This window comes from Schistocerca piceifrons, chromosome 7 (assembly GCF_021461385.2).
Source record: "Schistocerca piceifrons isolate TAMUIC-IGC-003096 chromosome 7, iqSchPice1.1, whole genome shotgun sequence".
NCBI lineage: Eukaryota > Metazoa > Arthropoda > Insecta > Orthoptera > Acrididae > Schistocerca > Schistocerca piceifrons.
In genome coordinates this window covers 541,405,702-541,420,335 of record NC_060144.1, presented here as the reverse complement: position 1 = coordinate 541,420,335, position 14,634 = coordinate 541,405,702, and the positions used below count along the sequence as shown (strand labels likewise).

The 14,634-nt window shown below is 42.9% G+C and overlaps 1 protein-coding gene across 1 annotated transcript in view; it reads left to right on the top strand.

Moving 5' to 3' along the window:
* LOC124709073 (protein O-mannosyl-transferase TMTC1-like) overlaps positions 1-14,634 on the top strand; it is a 170,237-nt gene that overhangs the window by 36,685 nt on the left and 118,918 nt on the right. Inside the window, exons 4-5 of the mRNA XM_047240721.1 lie at positions 4,880-5,047; positions 13,375-13,488. Coding sequence (XP_047096677.1) covers positions 4,880-5,047; positions 13,375-13,488 — 282 coding nt within the window. The remainder of the gene's footprint in view (positions 1-4,879; positions 5,048-13,374; positions 13,489-14,634) is intronic.

Below are 14,634 nucleotides of genomic sequence, written 5' to 3'. Positions count from 1 at the left end.
TAGCTGCTCTAAATGTTAGTCACCCTGAATGGAGCAACCTGGTGGGATAACAGAGCTATCAGTGATGTACAACTGGTAGCTATCGATCTAGAAATACTTCATCACTGACATAAGGTATGACTACGGACTTCTGTAATAGTATCGGGGCTGCAGTCACCATTAATTCTCAGAAAGGGCGCCTCTAACCCATAGCGGTATGTGCAGGACGATGGGTTGCACAATACTAGCAACTTAATTGTCGTAGACCTAGAACATATCAAGAAACAAATACATTCTTTATTCATACAGTGGTTGACGGCGGCTAATCAATGGCGTGGATTGACTCCCGGGCTCCAGTGCCTATCTCAGCACACCACAAGGCTGCGTGTTTGGAAGCGATCTCACATGGACACAGACAGGAGTGCTGCCACAGCCAAGGATCAGTGGCTGGTGATGGCCTTGCAGACGAGAGCTCAAAGTCAAGCTTCGGAGGGCAGCAGCCGAAATTATGCTGTACAGCCTGCTTGCTGCAGCAGTCAGGCAGTCAGTCAGCCGCGCACGCTCCCAGCCAAAATCCACTTGGAGATGGCTGGAGACTATATGAATCCACCCTGGAAGTGGTCGCTACATGGTGGTTTTGAATCCCTTTTGAATCGAGCCCTGGAATCATGATGCCTACCAGGAACTTGTACACCAGCAGCTAGCATATGAAGCGGCTAGACATAGACGAAGTTTGATTGACCTACATGGGATCTTCGATTGGTTAGGAGATACTGCTGGGATCTGAGCAGGAATGTTTATAGTGGCTCTGCCCAAGTTGGATTTGATTGGACACCACCTCCCGTTACATAGAGGACTAAGGCAGCACAGCAAGAAGAATTTTAACTCGCCACTGTGGCTGACTATGGTCTTGCACTGAGCAGATCAGACAGTATCGTTTGTGCAGAGGGCGTATGTGCAACAGTGTCAAATGGCTGTAGAGAAATGGAGCAGTAAGAGGGTTCGACTGGAGATACCACAGAAAGGATCTATGATATTTCAACATGTTCATGACCGTGATGAAGCAGACCAGTTTATTGATATAGCAGTGCAGACTATCCAACACGTCTGCAGGGAATGGTGTGCTACTCGGGGAGATGTCATTCCTTGATAATGACAAACGATTTCAATCCAACATGAAGCGTTGCTGTCAGCGAGTGCAGGACCAGCATAACCAATTTCATCCAATGGACATCTTGAGTCAGGTCCTCCCGTAATGCCTTTGGTCGCAGTTGCACAGAAGGCTGCTTATTTTCAGTGGGTCATAAACTGGACCCAAAGTATACAAAGGCTGGAAGTACGGCTGTGATGTTTTATTAGTATTCTCCATGCCATAACTGTGGATCACCTAAGTTGATTACAATGAAAATCAACCGGAAAGTTCATTTCTACTTCATGGATGACCATTTCTCCTATATTTTCATCAGTACTGTAGTATGATAGCGACCCTCTAAGTATTGCTACTGGGTAAAACTGCCTAGTCGCTTCTGGTTGCACTAGTTATTAGTAAGCGCCCCCATAAGCGTCAGGATGGTCCAATGGTCGGTGGGACTGTAAGACGTTAGGATGATTCAGGATGGTGAGCAGGGCAATGAGTGGAAAGCACCACTTACTTGGCAGTTGTGGAATTATAATCGCAATGATACGAACATGATAATCAGTTTAAGGTTTCGTACAGCAGCAGCTGGTGGGTTCCCGATGGTGTGAATCGACCACAAATGCCAGAGCCCATGTCAGCATGAGACAAAGCAGCGTGTTGGTACTGCACAGATGCCAGAAGGCGACAAGGCTGCCACAGTCGCTGTGTCAGCTACCTTCAGAGTGCATTGCTACATTAGGTGTTCTGCTCGCAAGAAGGCAAAGAAGTGCTGGACAGGCAAGCAGCTCCCATCAGTAGGTCAGGTATGGGGTGCACCCAGCTGCAGACTTTGAATTTGGGTCCCCTCAGAGACCAGGAATTTGGTGCCAGCTGGTAGGTGCCACGTCTAGTCAGGTATTGAGGCCGAGTTGGTTAAATCCATGCAACATCGCTCTAGGTTTGTGTCTTCCGCCATGCCACCTAAAGACTGTTCCAGCCCATACATCGGAATTTTGCAGGTAGCAGGCTGACCTGTCAGCCTACAGACTGCGAAGTCTGCTAGAAGGGATTTGGCTTAACAAAGATGACAGCAGCAGAGTTTAGACGACTGAGCACTTTGAGAAACACTGAGGTACTCTAATTGCATCTTCGCTGATTCTCTAAATCAACAAGATTTTTAACGAATATAAAAAGTCAAAGACTATTTAGAACAATAACTGGAACATAATTATTAATATTCTTGCAAGTTTCCTTTTATGTTTCGTGTTCTTGTCCTAAACGGGCAAATCAAGCACGACACAACGCCATGTCATCCTCTGGTGTCAATGGAGGCCTGGCGTCATTGGATGTGGTGTGGAGTGGCATGTGATCAGCACACCACTGTCCCGGTTTTTCTTGGGCTTCTTGACCTCAGAACTGCAGCTCCTCAGTTGGACTCATGGCGCTGAGTGCACCCCATATCAGTACGCTCACCAATGAAAACTCCCTGGCAGTACTGGAAATAGAACACAAGTCCTCGTTCTGGCAGTCAGTTGCACTTACCACTCAGCTATGAAGGCGAACATCCTCGCAGTTTGACACTTCTAAATAATCTAATCAACAGCGAGTGACATTAGTTGCATAGGGCGTAACTCAATTAACTGCGTACTCTTTAGCTCTCTGATCTGGGGTCGTTATCAGAGATAGAGACAATGATACATGGTATTAATGTGATGTTCACATGTCTGCCATGGGTAACTGTTGTTTGGTCTAGTGAACTTATAATTAAACTGATTCATGAGAAGATAGCATATTTTTATCTGCTCGACAGGAAGAAGATGCTGTGATATGCAAATGATTAGCTTTTCAGAGCATTCACGCAAGGTTGGCGCCGATGGCGACACCTACAACGTGCTGACACGAGGAAAGTTTCCGACCGATTTCTCATACACAAACAGCAGTTGACCGGAGTTGCCTGGTGAAACGTTGTTATAATGCCTCGTGTAAGGACGAGATATAGGTACCATCTCGATTCCGACTTTCATAAAGGTCGGTCGGATTGTAGCTTATCGCGATTGCGGTTTATCGTATCGCGACATTGCTGCTGTCGTTGGTCGAGATCCAACGACTGTTAGCAGAATATGGAACCGGTGGATTCAGGAGGGTAATACGGAACGCCGTGCTGGATTCCAACGACCTCGTATCATTAGCAGTCGAGATGACGAGCATCTTATCCGCATGGCTGTAGCGGATCTTGCAGCCATGTCTCGATCCCTGAGTCAACAGATGGGGACGTTTGCAAGACAAAAACCATCTGCACAAACAGTTCGACGAGGTTTGCAGCAGCGTGGACTATCAGCTCGGAGACCATGGCTGCTGTTACCCTTGACGCTGCATCACAGCCAGGAGCGCCTGCAATGGTGTACTCAACGACGAACCTGGGTGCACGAATGGCAAAACGTCATTCCTTCATATGAATCCAGTTTCTGTTTACAGTATCATGATGGTCGCATCCGTGTTTGGAGAAATCGCAGTGAACGCACATTCGAAGCCTGTATTCGTCATCGCCATACTGGAGTATCACCCGGCGTGATGGTATGGGGTGCTATTCGTTACACGTCTCCGTCACCTCATGCTCGCATTGACGGCACTTTGAACAGTGGACGTTACATATAAGATGTGTTACGACCCGTGGCTCTACCCTTCATTCGAACCCTTCGAAAACCCTACATTTCAGCAGGATAATGCACGACCGCATGTTGCAGGTCCTGTACGGGCCTTTCTGGATACAGATAATGTTCGACTACTGCCCTGCCCAGCACATTCTACAGATGGCTCACCAATTGGAAACGTGTGGTCAATTGTGGCCGAGCAACTGGCTCTTCACAATACGCCAGCCACTACTCCTGATGAACTGTGGTATCGTGTTGAAGGTGCATGGGCAGCTGTACCTGTACATGCTATCCAAGGTCTGTTTCACTCAATGCCCAGGCATATCAAGGCAGTTATTACGGTCAGAGGTGGTTGTTATGAGTACTGATTTCTCAGGATCTATGCACCGAAATTGGGTGAAAATGTCAGTTGTATAACATATTTGTCCAATGAATAACCGTTTATCATCTGCATTTCTTCTTGGTGTAGCAATTTTAATGGCCAGTAGTATATCTGTTTGTTTGGACATCTCTGAAAGAACAGACACCATATTGATCCTACAGCCACTATGAACCGCGACATAAAGAAATTATAGATATTAGCTGCCAGTGGACAGGGGCGAGTTTAAAAATTTGTGCCTGACCAGCATTAGAACCTCAGTCTTCCGCTTAATAGGCAGATGCGCTCTGGACAGAGGTGTTACCACAGCTGTGTGGACTGCCGTCGGGAGACGGCTCTCAGACACTAATTACATCACTAGTGTGTGGCATAAGTTGAGAATTTTTGTTTGATAGGTAGTGTGCTAGGGTAGTCCACGCGGTTGTTGTTATCACTGTGTCCGGGTGGTGTAGTGGTCAGCGTATCTGCATAGTAAGCAGGATACTCGGGTTCGAATGCTGCTCCGGCACAAATTTTCAACTTGTCCCAATGATAACCAATACCCACTGGCAACTAATGTCTTTCATTCTTTTGTGTCTTAATCCTTTTTTGTTTCAAAAAAGCTTATCCCCTGCAGTACTGGCAATGTGACACTTCTTTCCGATACTGACGGGATAACGGTACACTTGCGGTTAGTGTTGTGGATGTCAAATGTCCTGTGGTATCGGAGTGCTGGTGGTGAGTGTGGCGGGGTGACTGAGGCGTCGCTGGCAGCTTAGGTGGGGTGCTGCTGGTGAGCTACGGCGCGCAGCTGCTGTGGGGCCGGCTCGGCCACCGCGGCCGGCCGCTGCTGGTGGCTGCGGCACTCCTGCTGGCCGCTGCCTTCTGCGGGCGGGCGTTGCTGCGCAACCGCGACTGGCTCTCCAGGGAGACGCTCGCTAGGTGAGTACTTTTAACATTTTAATGTTCGGATAATAAGTTGCCGTCTCTTAATCTAAGAACAGTTGATCAATGCAGCTAGCCGCTATCTCTGTGTAATGTCTTGTCCGTATAGACGTGTATCTGTTGTCTTCACACATAAGTCTATACAGTAAAGTAATGCCCTCCCAGTTCTTGGCTGATCCGTGATAAGTCAGGCGAAAAATTAGACTAATGGCGGATTATTAGTATTATATCTATTTTTCATTCGCTCTCTCTCTTTGCCTCCTTTATCTATGTATAGTTTTTAATATAAGATTTCATTACTTGATATAGTGGTAAAGAAATCAGCCAAACAGAATCTTTGGTGGAGTTCTTCGTCTTGGTAATCAGCGACTGGCTTGCTGTAAGAGATCTTTACATTTATTATTATTGTTGAACACTGCAGTCAGTCGGGAGAATCAATCGTTTGGACAATTTGTTCCTTTTACGGAAGATTGCGAATTCCAGATGTGTACGAAGCGTTTTTGGACGACTTAACACAGACTCAGTGATTGCAGGCTCTCTTCGACACAGCTGTAACTTCCCCACTAATTACAGGCCCAATGTGATCAAAAAATGATTCAGAAAAAACTTATTCGTTCATTCACTCAAGAACAAAAAAGTAACAAACCTTATTTATGGAGGAAATCGTGTATTAAATCGATCTCCATTACATGTCCAGATCTCCGGTGATTCCACGCCTTAATTATTTTCCTTTTACAATCTCTCTACAAAACAAACCGCTAGCGGCACGAATGTTAATTGGCTCGCTTTTGCGAGAAGAAAAGCAGAATATGTATCTCTCAGAAACACGTCGATCCCTCAACAGATACTCCAGAAGCTGTCCTAGTTACCCTTCTAACAACCATGGAGAATGCATATATGCACCTCTGTTATTTCAAAGAATAAATGCATTAGAAAATACTTTGGCGTCGACGAGCTGTCACCGCATATATTACGAGAAAATCAGGTCAGATAACTTTTCCAAAGTGAATGAATGTGGATGGTTTGATTGAAAATGATTAATTGGTGCATGGTAGAGGGTATTTGCTGTGGGGACATTAAATACTGTCCAGCACTCTGTGCCTAGCAAATGGTCTAGCTGTGGAGGTATAAGCGGCAGTCAAATGAAAACGAGACAAATGGAAAGCCATTTATTCTTTCAAATGAAAACGAGACAAATGGAAAGCCGTTTATTCTTTCAAAAGCAACCATTATAACTGTTAACAAATTTAACCCTCTTTGAAACAAGACGGTCAACGCATTCATAGAAAAATGTTTGCGTTTGACTACGGAACCGTGATTATACCCAGTCGTGCACCTGTTCGTCCGAAGCAAATCCACGGGCACGAATGTCTTTGTTAAGGGCTCCAAAAATATGGAAATTCCTTGGGGAGAGATTGGGACCGTAAGGAGGACGTGTAAGGGCTTCCCAACGAGACTTCTACAACGCACTTGAAAGAATCTTGACAACGTATTGGCGAGAATTATCCTACAACAGAATGATGTCGCCCATCAACCCGCTGCTCATTGATATTCTGGATCAGGGCCCACAAGTAACGCACAGTTGTTTGCGAAACATGTCAATGTATGCTGCATAAGTTTCATTGTCATCCCTTATATGTCCAACATACAGTCTCGATCTCTCCTCATGCGACTTCTGTGTCCTTGGAGCCCTGAATAAAGACATCAGTAGCCGTCGACTTGCTTCGGACAGAGATGTACAGTCGCGGGTAAAAGCATGTGTCCTTAGATAGCAGCAAACATTTTCCCATGAAGATATTTACCGTTCTTGCCTCACTGTGGGATCTTTAATTAAGGGGGGGGGGGGGGGGGTGGTAGGACGTCAAACGGGCCGACCTGGAGCAGGAGAGTCACCGCAGGACATTTTAATTTCTACTGTCTATACTTTTACAAATAAATTCATAAAACTTTGTCACTATGACCAGGAAGGACTGAGGACTCACACTCACCGCAGTGGAAGTTCAAAAACGTAGCAAAATACCTTTTTTACATGTGAAATTTCATCGTTCTTTAACTTATTACTGACTGCATTTGTTGCTATAGGTACACTTTTCTTCCTAAGTAAGAGAGATTCTTCGATGAATTTTTCATAGCATACGAACAGTAGTTACAGGTGTATGAAACTCTAGAATTTTGCAAACCTATTAAAAAACTGTGGAAAAATTGAGATAATTAACTATAAAACTTGAATTTTTTCTAAACATGAACTTTAAAATGTAACAGTTAATTTATTTCTTCATAAATTAAATAACTTATAGACTTTCATACACCTGTAACTATCGTTTGCATGCTGTGCAAAAGTCATCCAAGAATCTCTCTTACTTAGGAAGATAAGTGTATCTATAGCAACAAATGCAGGCAGTAGTAAGTGGAAAAATGATGAAATTTCACATGTAAAAAATGTGTTTTGTTACATTTTTGAGCTTCCACTGCTATAAGTATGAATCCTGAATCATTCCTGGTCATGCTGTTAAAGTTTTATGAATTTATTTGTAAAAGTATAGACAGTGGAAATTATAATGTCCTGTGGTGCCTCTCCTGCTCCAAGTCGGCCCGTTTGAAGTCCTACCCCCTTAACAGTTATGACAATTACATTTGAAATAACAAACAGTTCACTTCCTTCTTCATCCAGCTGTCTCATTCTCATTCATTTGCCCTTTATAAAATCCTTTGGGTTGCTACTCCGCGTCGTGCACCTATTCAGTTACTTCTACATGATCTATGCTTCGATCCTGCTGCTGGGGTTTGTGTTCACATCAAATGGGGTGTTCAGTTGAGATAGTATGCAGTGGTGGTTTTTGAAGGGATCCCAAAAGATGGGGCTAAACGTAGATCGTGTAGAAGAATATGAAGAGGGATATGATGCGGCCGAGCAACCCTGAATATTTTTAGTTATAAATACAAGAGCCTTGAAAATCTGCAGACTTGCATTGGCTTAGCTGTCTCTTGAAAACTTCCCTTCATGTAGCCACTACAACAACTGTGTACTGGTCTTTTACCGACAATGGTTTGCAATACTTAAGGACGAAAGCAACTTTTGCATGATGTGTTATGCTTGATGACAAGAGGACCACACATAGAAAGAACTGCTGCAGTATAGTACGGAACGTAACTGTAGCACGTCAGAGAGGTGAACGGAAGTGATACCTTTATTGAAAGATTGCGTTACACTTAAGTCACCGCAATTCACGGCGGTCCCCTGGCATTTAAAAGGACGCGACCTGGTTCTTAATGGGGCGTGTGATAACAGAGAGCTGCGCATGCGCTGTAGCGTGCTCCCATGACGGACACAAGGTGGGTAAGGTGTTCTTCTGGTAGAGCGCTCCATTTCCCCACCAGCCGTATGATCGTGCTTGTGGACGTGCAGTAATACGGTTACCCAACGCATTCCACACGTGATCGACAGGACTGAAGCCGGGAGAACGGGCAGGTTAGTCCATTCGCCAAATATGCTCCTGCTTCATGACCTCCTCCACCTACACAGTTGGATGTGGTGACGCATTACCATCCATAAAAATGAGGTCAGGGCGGAATGCGCATGGGAAAGCAGTACAGTGTCACAATAACGTTGACCGAGGACCGAATCGTGATTTGGAGGTAAGTAAGCCCATGCGACATAAAGCTCTCCACAACGTAACACTTGCACCAACAAGACGATCATGATCAGCACTGTTTCTTTGCGCATTACTTACCCTCATATGGCGAGACGTGGGAGCATCTAATACACCCACGAACATTTTTGAAATGTGTAAATGGTTTCTTTTTTTTCAATTACCGCTACCAGTCACAAACTTTGTCAACTATTGTATTACTCATTTAGTTAGCAACATGTTTCTAGGTAATACCTCATCTTCAGACAAAATGGCATTACAAAAACAACTTTACAATAAGGTCATACTGATGTTACATAGTCTTTTCGTAAATGCAGTGGTCATCCTGTGGAAGAAGAGAAAACTTAGTAAGAGGCGATGTCACTCTGGAAGCTGGACTGATGTTTGCACGAAAATGTTTTGTAACGGTCACTCACTTTGTTCTTCTGGCGTGGCAGTCTCGTTGTGATGCGCTGAGGTGTTTCCATTTCCGTGGCTCTCTTGGTCACTGTTCACAAATTGTTACTAAGGTAGCAGTAACTTGGAAACACCATCACAAACAGTTCTGTAGTGCAGTGGGCTAGATGGCGGTCGAAATACAGCTGGTCTAGATTTGACTATCGATTTGTCGATCTATGTGTATCAGATGTTTACATGTCTTCTGCACGTCTTCTTACCGCATTACAGATGTAGGTTGGCGAAATACATTAGAAATTGAGCACTTGTTACATTTATTATTGAACACATCATGATATAAACTATTTATTTTACATATTTCTAAGCTACTGCTGGGGCTAGAGTCAAACGACTGTCATGTTATGTATTTTTACTCTAAGAGTACTGTAGTGAAATTGGAAAAGAAATGTGAACTTTTGAAGCCTGTCATTTCATTCAACGTCTCGTTATTCCCCATTGGCTATGGATGAATGTTTCCATTTCTTCCAAGATGTCCATTTTCCAGCTCTTTTCCAAATTATGTAATACTTTGTGATCGTTGTCTATTGTAACACTGTGTCCTGTTTCATTTATATGTTTCGCTACAGCTGATTTATTCGGTTTGTCAAGTCTGAAACAGTCAATGTGTACTTTAAAGCGGGTTTTAAAATTTCTTCGCGTTTGGCCAATATAATATTTGTTGCAATGGCTGAATGTGACTATATAAATTCCTGCTTTGGTAAGTTTCTCTGTGGTATGTGAGATGTCATGAACCAGTTTCTTTTTTAAGTTGTTGGTGGCATCACCACGAGACTGCCACGCCAGAAGAACAAAGTGGGTAACCGTTACAAAGCATTTTCGTGCAAACATCGGCCCAGCTTCCAAAGTGACATCGCCTCTTATTAAGTTTTCTCATTTCCACAGGATGACCACTGCATTTACGAAAAGGCTAAGTAACATCAGTATGACCTTATTGTAAAGTTGTTTTTGAAATGGCATTTAGCCTGAAGATGAGGTACTACCTCGAAACATGTCGCTAAATAAGTAAGTAATACAATAGTTGACAAAATTGTGACTGGTAGCGGCAATTAAAAAAAAATACCTTTACATATTTCTTGAGACAGTCACGGTCGAAAAATAGTGAAAACGTCCTCAAATTGTTGAAATGATATTTGCGTCTGTAATTCTAACCGTCTCGTGCGGGATATTTTTTTAAATTTTTTTGACCTATGTGTTTACTGCCGTTGGCAGTAAATTCTACATTTAAAAACTGTGCCTGTACCATATGTTCATATACCTCCCTCTGCTGTAGAAGTCCCCTTTCGTTGCAAACATGTAGTAGCTCGACGTGAAAGAAAGGGAACAGATTTTCGTTACTGGAAAACGTCCAAAATGTGGAGAAGACGAAGTAGTATGCGCTTCCAGAATACCACGGCGTATAGCGGATTCCTAGAAATGCGGAGATCTCAAGAGCGTCTCCTATAGTGAACGTATGAGATATTCTTTGTGGTGATTCACCCGACGGTTGTGGCACTCGCCTTGGAGGAATCTGTGGTGCTGTTAGAGTGGAGCGGTTTTCACTCTCTTACTCCTCTGATGGGCATTGAGGGTGCAAACACAACAAAAATTACAACAATAATAATAACATAAAAAAGACACACACACACATAACACAGATCAAATTTAACGGCTCCAAATATTTACAATTTGAACTCGGCACCGACTGTTCGTGAGGACAGACTTCATGATAGTACACGTGAGTAAATACTTCAAGTTCGGTAGCTGGATATGAAACTTGTAATTGCAGAATTGTTATCCTTTGTGAGCGTTACTCGACTGTATATTTTGGTGATGTCGGGCGTAAAGACAAACCTACAGCAGAAAGGAAGAGGCGTGGTTTGTACCACCTATTTCCATTTACACTGTCTCTTAGAAAAGTAGATGGTAACATTTTTGATAGCTTAGAAATATGAATGAAAATAATAATTTACCGTTGTTAGACAAAAACTAAACTGTTACAGTTTTTCGAATGATAAACATTGACTCGGTTTTCTGTAAATTTATGATATGTCATTGTGTTAGAATCACTAAATATTACAAAGACACCAGGTGCGGCTTTCTGTCTGTATGTGAAAGCTAATCTCAGCAAGAACTATGAATATTTTGATGTGATTTCGCTAGTAGATAGGCTGATTCATCGGGAATGTTTGCCTATATAATTTATAATTACTTCGTACACACTGGTTGAACTATGATAAACTGAACTCCTCCGGCGCGTTTGTCGGTCCGTTGTGAAGGCTTATCTTAGGAACTAGAGTCAGGATTTTGATACGGCTTCCGCTAATAGATAGACTGACTCATGAAGGAGGTCTGTGTGTGTAATTTACTAGCGAACCCGGCAATGTTCCTCAATTGCTAAATTTGTGTGGTAATTCTGTACGTACCCTGAAGTCCTTCCCCACACCCTACCCTTTCCTTCCTCTATCGTCTCTTTATCAATCTGTTCCCCCCCCCCCAACTCTCTCTGCATGACCACCTCCTCCCTCTTTGTCCCTCTCAATCTATTTCCTCTTCTACCTCGCTATGTTCATTTCCTCCCCTCCTCCTGTCTGCCTATTCGTCTCTCTCTGACCTCGTGACTTGTTTATTGTAATTGCAAACAAAACCATCATTAGGAACTGTACTCGCTTAAAGTGAATGGATTAGTCGGTGGGGTCGTTGGGTGGCAGTGAGACTATTTCGCATTATTTGAATCTGCGCATAGGTAGGATTATGAAGTTTCGGACCACTCATATGCAGTAGGCACATTCTAATCACAAGCTGATTGACGTAAATACACCATTCGTGTTTTCTGTAAAACTGACAGTAAGGAAGAAAACAAAAACAGCATATTGTTGTATATACACTTTTTGTTTGAGATCATATATAAGGAAGAAGAATATGTATATATGAAACAATTTATGTCATCCAGAATGTAATTTTCACTCTGTAGCGGAGTGTGCGCTGATATGAAACTTCCTGACAGATTAAAACTGTGTGCCGGACCGAGACTCGAACTCGGGACCTATGCCTTTCGTGGGTAAGTGCTCTGCCAACTGAGCTACCCAGGCACGACTCATGACTCGTCCTCACAGCTTCAATTCTGCCAGTACCTCGTCTCCTACCTTCGAAACTTCACAAAAGCTTTTCTGCGAACCTTACAGAACTATCACTCCTGGAAGAAAGGATATTGCGGAGACATGGCTTAGTCACAGCCTAGGGGATGTTTGCAGAACGAGATTTTCACTCTGCAGCGGAGTGTGCGCTGATATGAAACTTCCTGACAGATTGAAACTGTGTGCCTGACCTAGACTCGAACTCGGGATCGAGTTCGAGTCTCGGTCCGGCACACAGTTTTAATCTGTCAGGAAGTTTCAATTTGTGGAATGGTTTACATGCTGTGCTATCGTAGTTAAAGTTGACCACAATAAAGAAAACGAAACCGCAAATTTTCGCAAAACAACACAATATTTCGTTTTTCGTAGTTGGCTTTAGCAGAGAACGTTTACACTGTCAGCTAAAAAAATATATAAGCCTTGTCCGTCTCAATGTTTATTAGTGTGTTATGTAAAAATTTGAAGTAAATCGGTCAAAAGCTTTTCGAGGTTTTTGGTGGCTACGTTTCCTCCGTCCAAATGCTCATTAGAGTATCGTGTAAGAATCTGAAGTAATCGGTCAAGGAATTATCAACATTTTTGGAAATAGCGTTTTCCTTTTATACATCACAAATATGTTTATGTATTGTATACATATGAAAAAATTATATAGAACCTATTCCGTTCATATGTTCATTAGACTACTTTGTGACGATCTGATCTAAATCGATCAAGAATTTTTCGAGAGTTTTGGTATCAATGTTTCCCTTTATGTATTACATATTTTGAGACGCAGTGCAACCCAGCATTCCTGTTACTAACGTTACTAGTTTTGCCTCTTAATAGGGTAAAATAAGATTCAGAAGTTATTGAGATACAGCATTAATATTCTGGAACATCCAATTTATAATTACCTTTTCACTTCCTTTGAATACTTCAGGTGAATGTGTGTGTGGTTCTTACTAAATAACGACGGCCAACAACCCAATACACCCTTCTCTATCTGAACTTGCCTTTTCTGTAGCCCCTACCAGAGCACGTACCTTACTCGGACTTACGAAGCCTCGTTAGTTGTATCACACTAACCAGTGTTGCTTAAGCAGTCAGACACTTGATATGTTTGCAGAGCGGGCTTGCGGGCGCTGCCGCACAACGCTAAGATGCACTACAACCTGGCCAACTTCCTGCGGGAGACGGGGCAGCGGGAGCTCGCCGTGCACCACTACAGGGAGGCGCTGAGGTGGGTGGCCGCGGCTGCCGCCTGGCTGCTGGAGCCGCACGAAGCGTCCGTCTGCACCTAGAGCATGGTCACGTGTGACTGTGCAATTTATTATTTATAATTAAGAGAGTTGATTGACATTACGCCTTTTAAGGAATCTGACAGTTACCAATTGTGGACGAGCCACTAGATAAAGCCTGGCAAAAACGCTTAGAAACCCAAAGTACACAGTACCCAAATAAACAGTCCCTTAAGAGAAAGGTATAAAAAACGTAATCTGTCAGGCATTTATAGAAACCTTAATCATAGCGGATATCACTTACTTCACATAGCCACTTCATCAGACTCCTTAAAACCACATATTACATTAAGATGGCCACACTTAACGTTCTTCACTAAAATACCCTTATAAACTTACTATTTCAATCCGTTAAAGAAGCACTCGTTAAAAGGTCAATAACAAACTTAACGTCCCGGTCACTAATACCCCTCGTTTTATTTTGCCTTATTAAGAAAACGGAATTACTGACAAACTTCAGAAAATCAAACTCCCATAAGAACAGGTTACATATAAGAACTTTCAACATCGCAGCGCGTCAGCAATCGTTGGTTAATATATTAAAAAACTAGAAACCCGCGTCGATTGTGAAAAAAGCACCTAGTGTTAACCTATTTTTCGGCGTAGATAACTACACCTTCCTCAGAACAATAAAACCCACAAGTGTCTAAGAAGACCTTTGTCAATGATTAAGAGAACACCATAGCTATACATTAATAAAAGAAAAAAAGGAGGAGAAAAAGGAAAACACAAACAGTTTATGGCGGGTCATGGCCCATCGAACATAGGCCGGTGTGAGGTGGAGCGTACACCATTAAGTTAAGTAATGGTTTTGACTTTGTACATTTGTACTGTTTGTGGTTTCCTTTTTTTCGTTTATAAATGTATAGCTATGGTGTTCTTTTAATCATTGACAAAGGTCTTCTTGGGCACTTGTGGGTTTTATTGTTCTGAAGAAGGTGTAGTTATCTACGCCGAAACCTAGGTTAACACTAGGTGCTTTTTTCGCAATCGAGGCGGTTTTCTAGTTTTTTAATAGGTTACATGTAATATATATTTATATATCTACCAGCTTAACCCGCCTTGGCAGAAGGAAGTCAAATACTAAA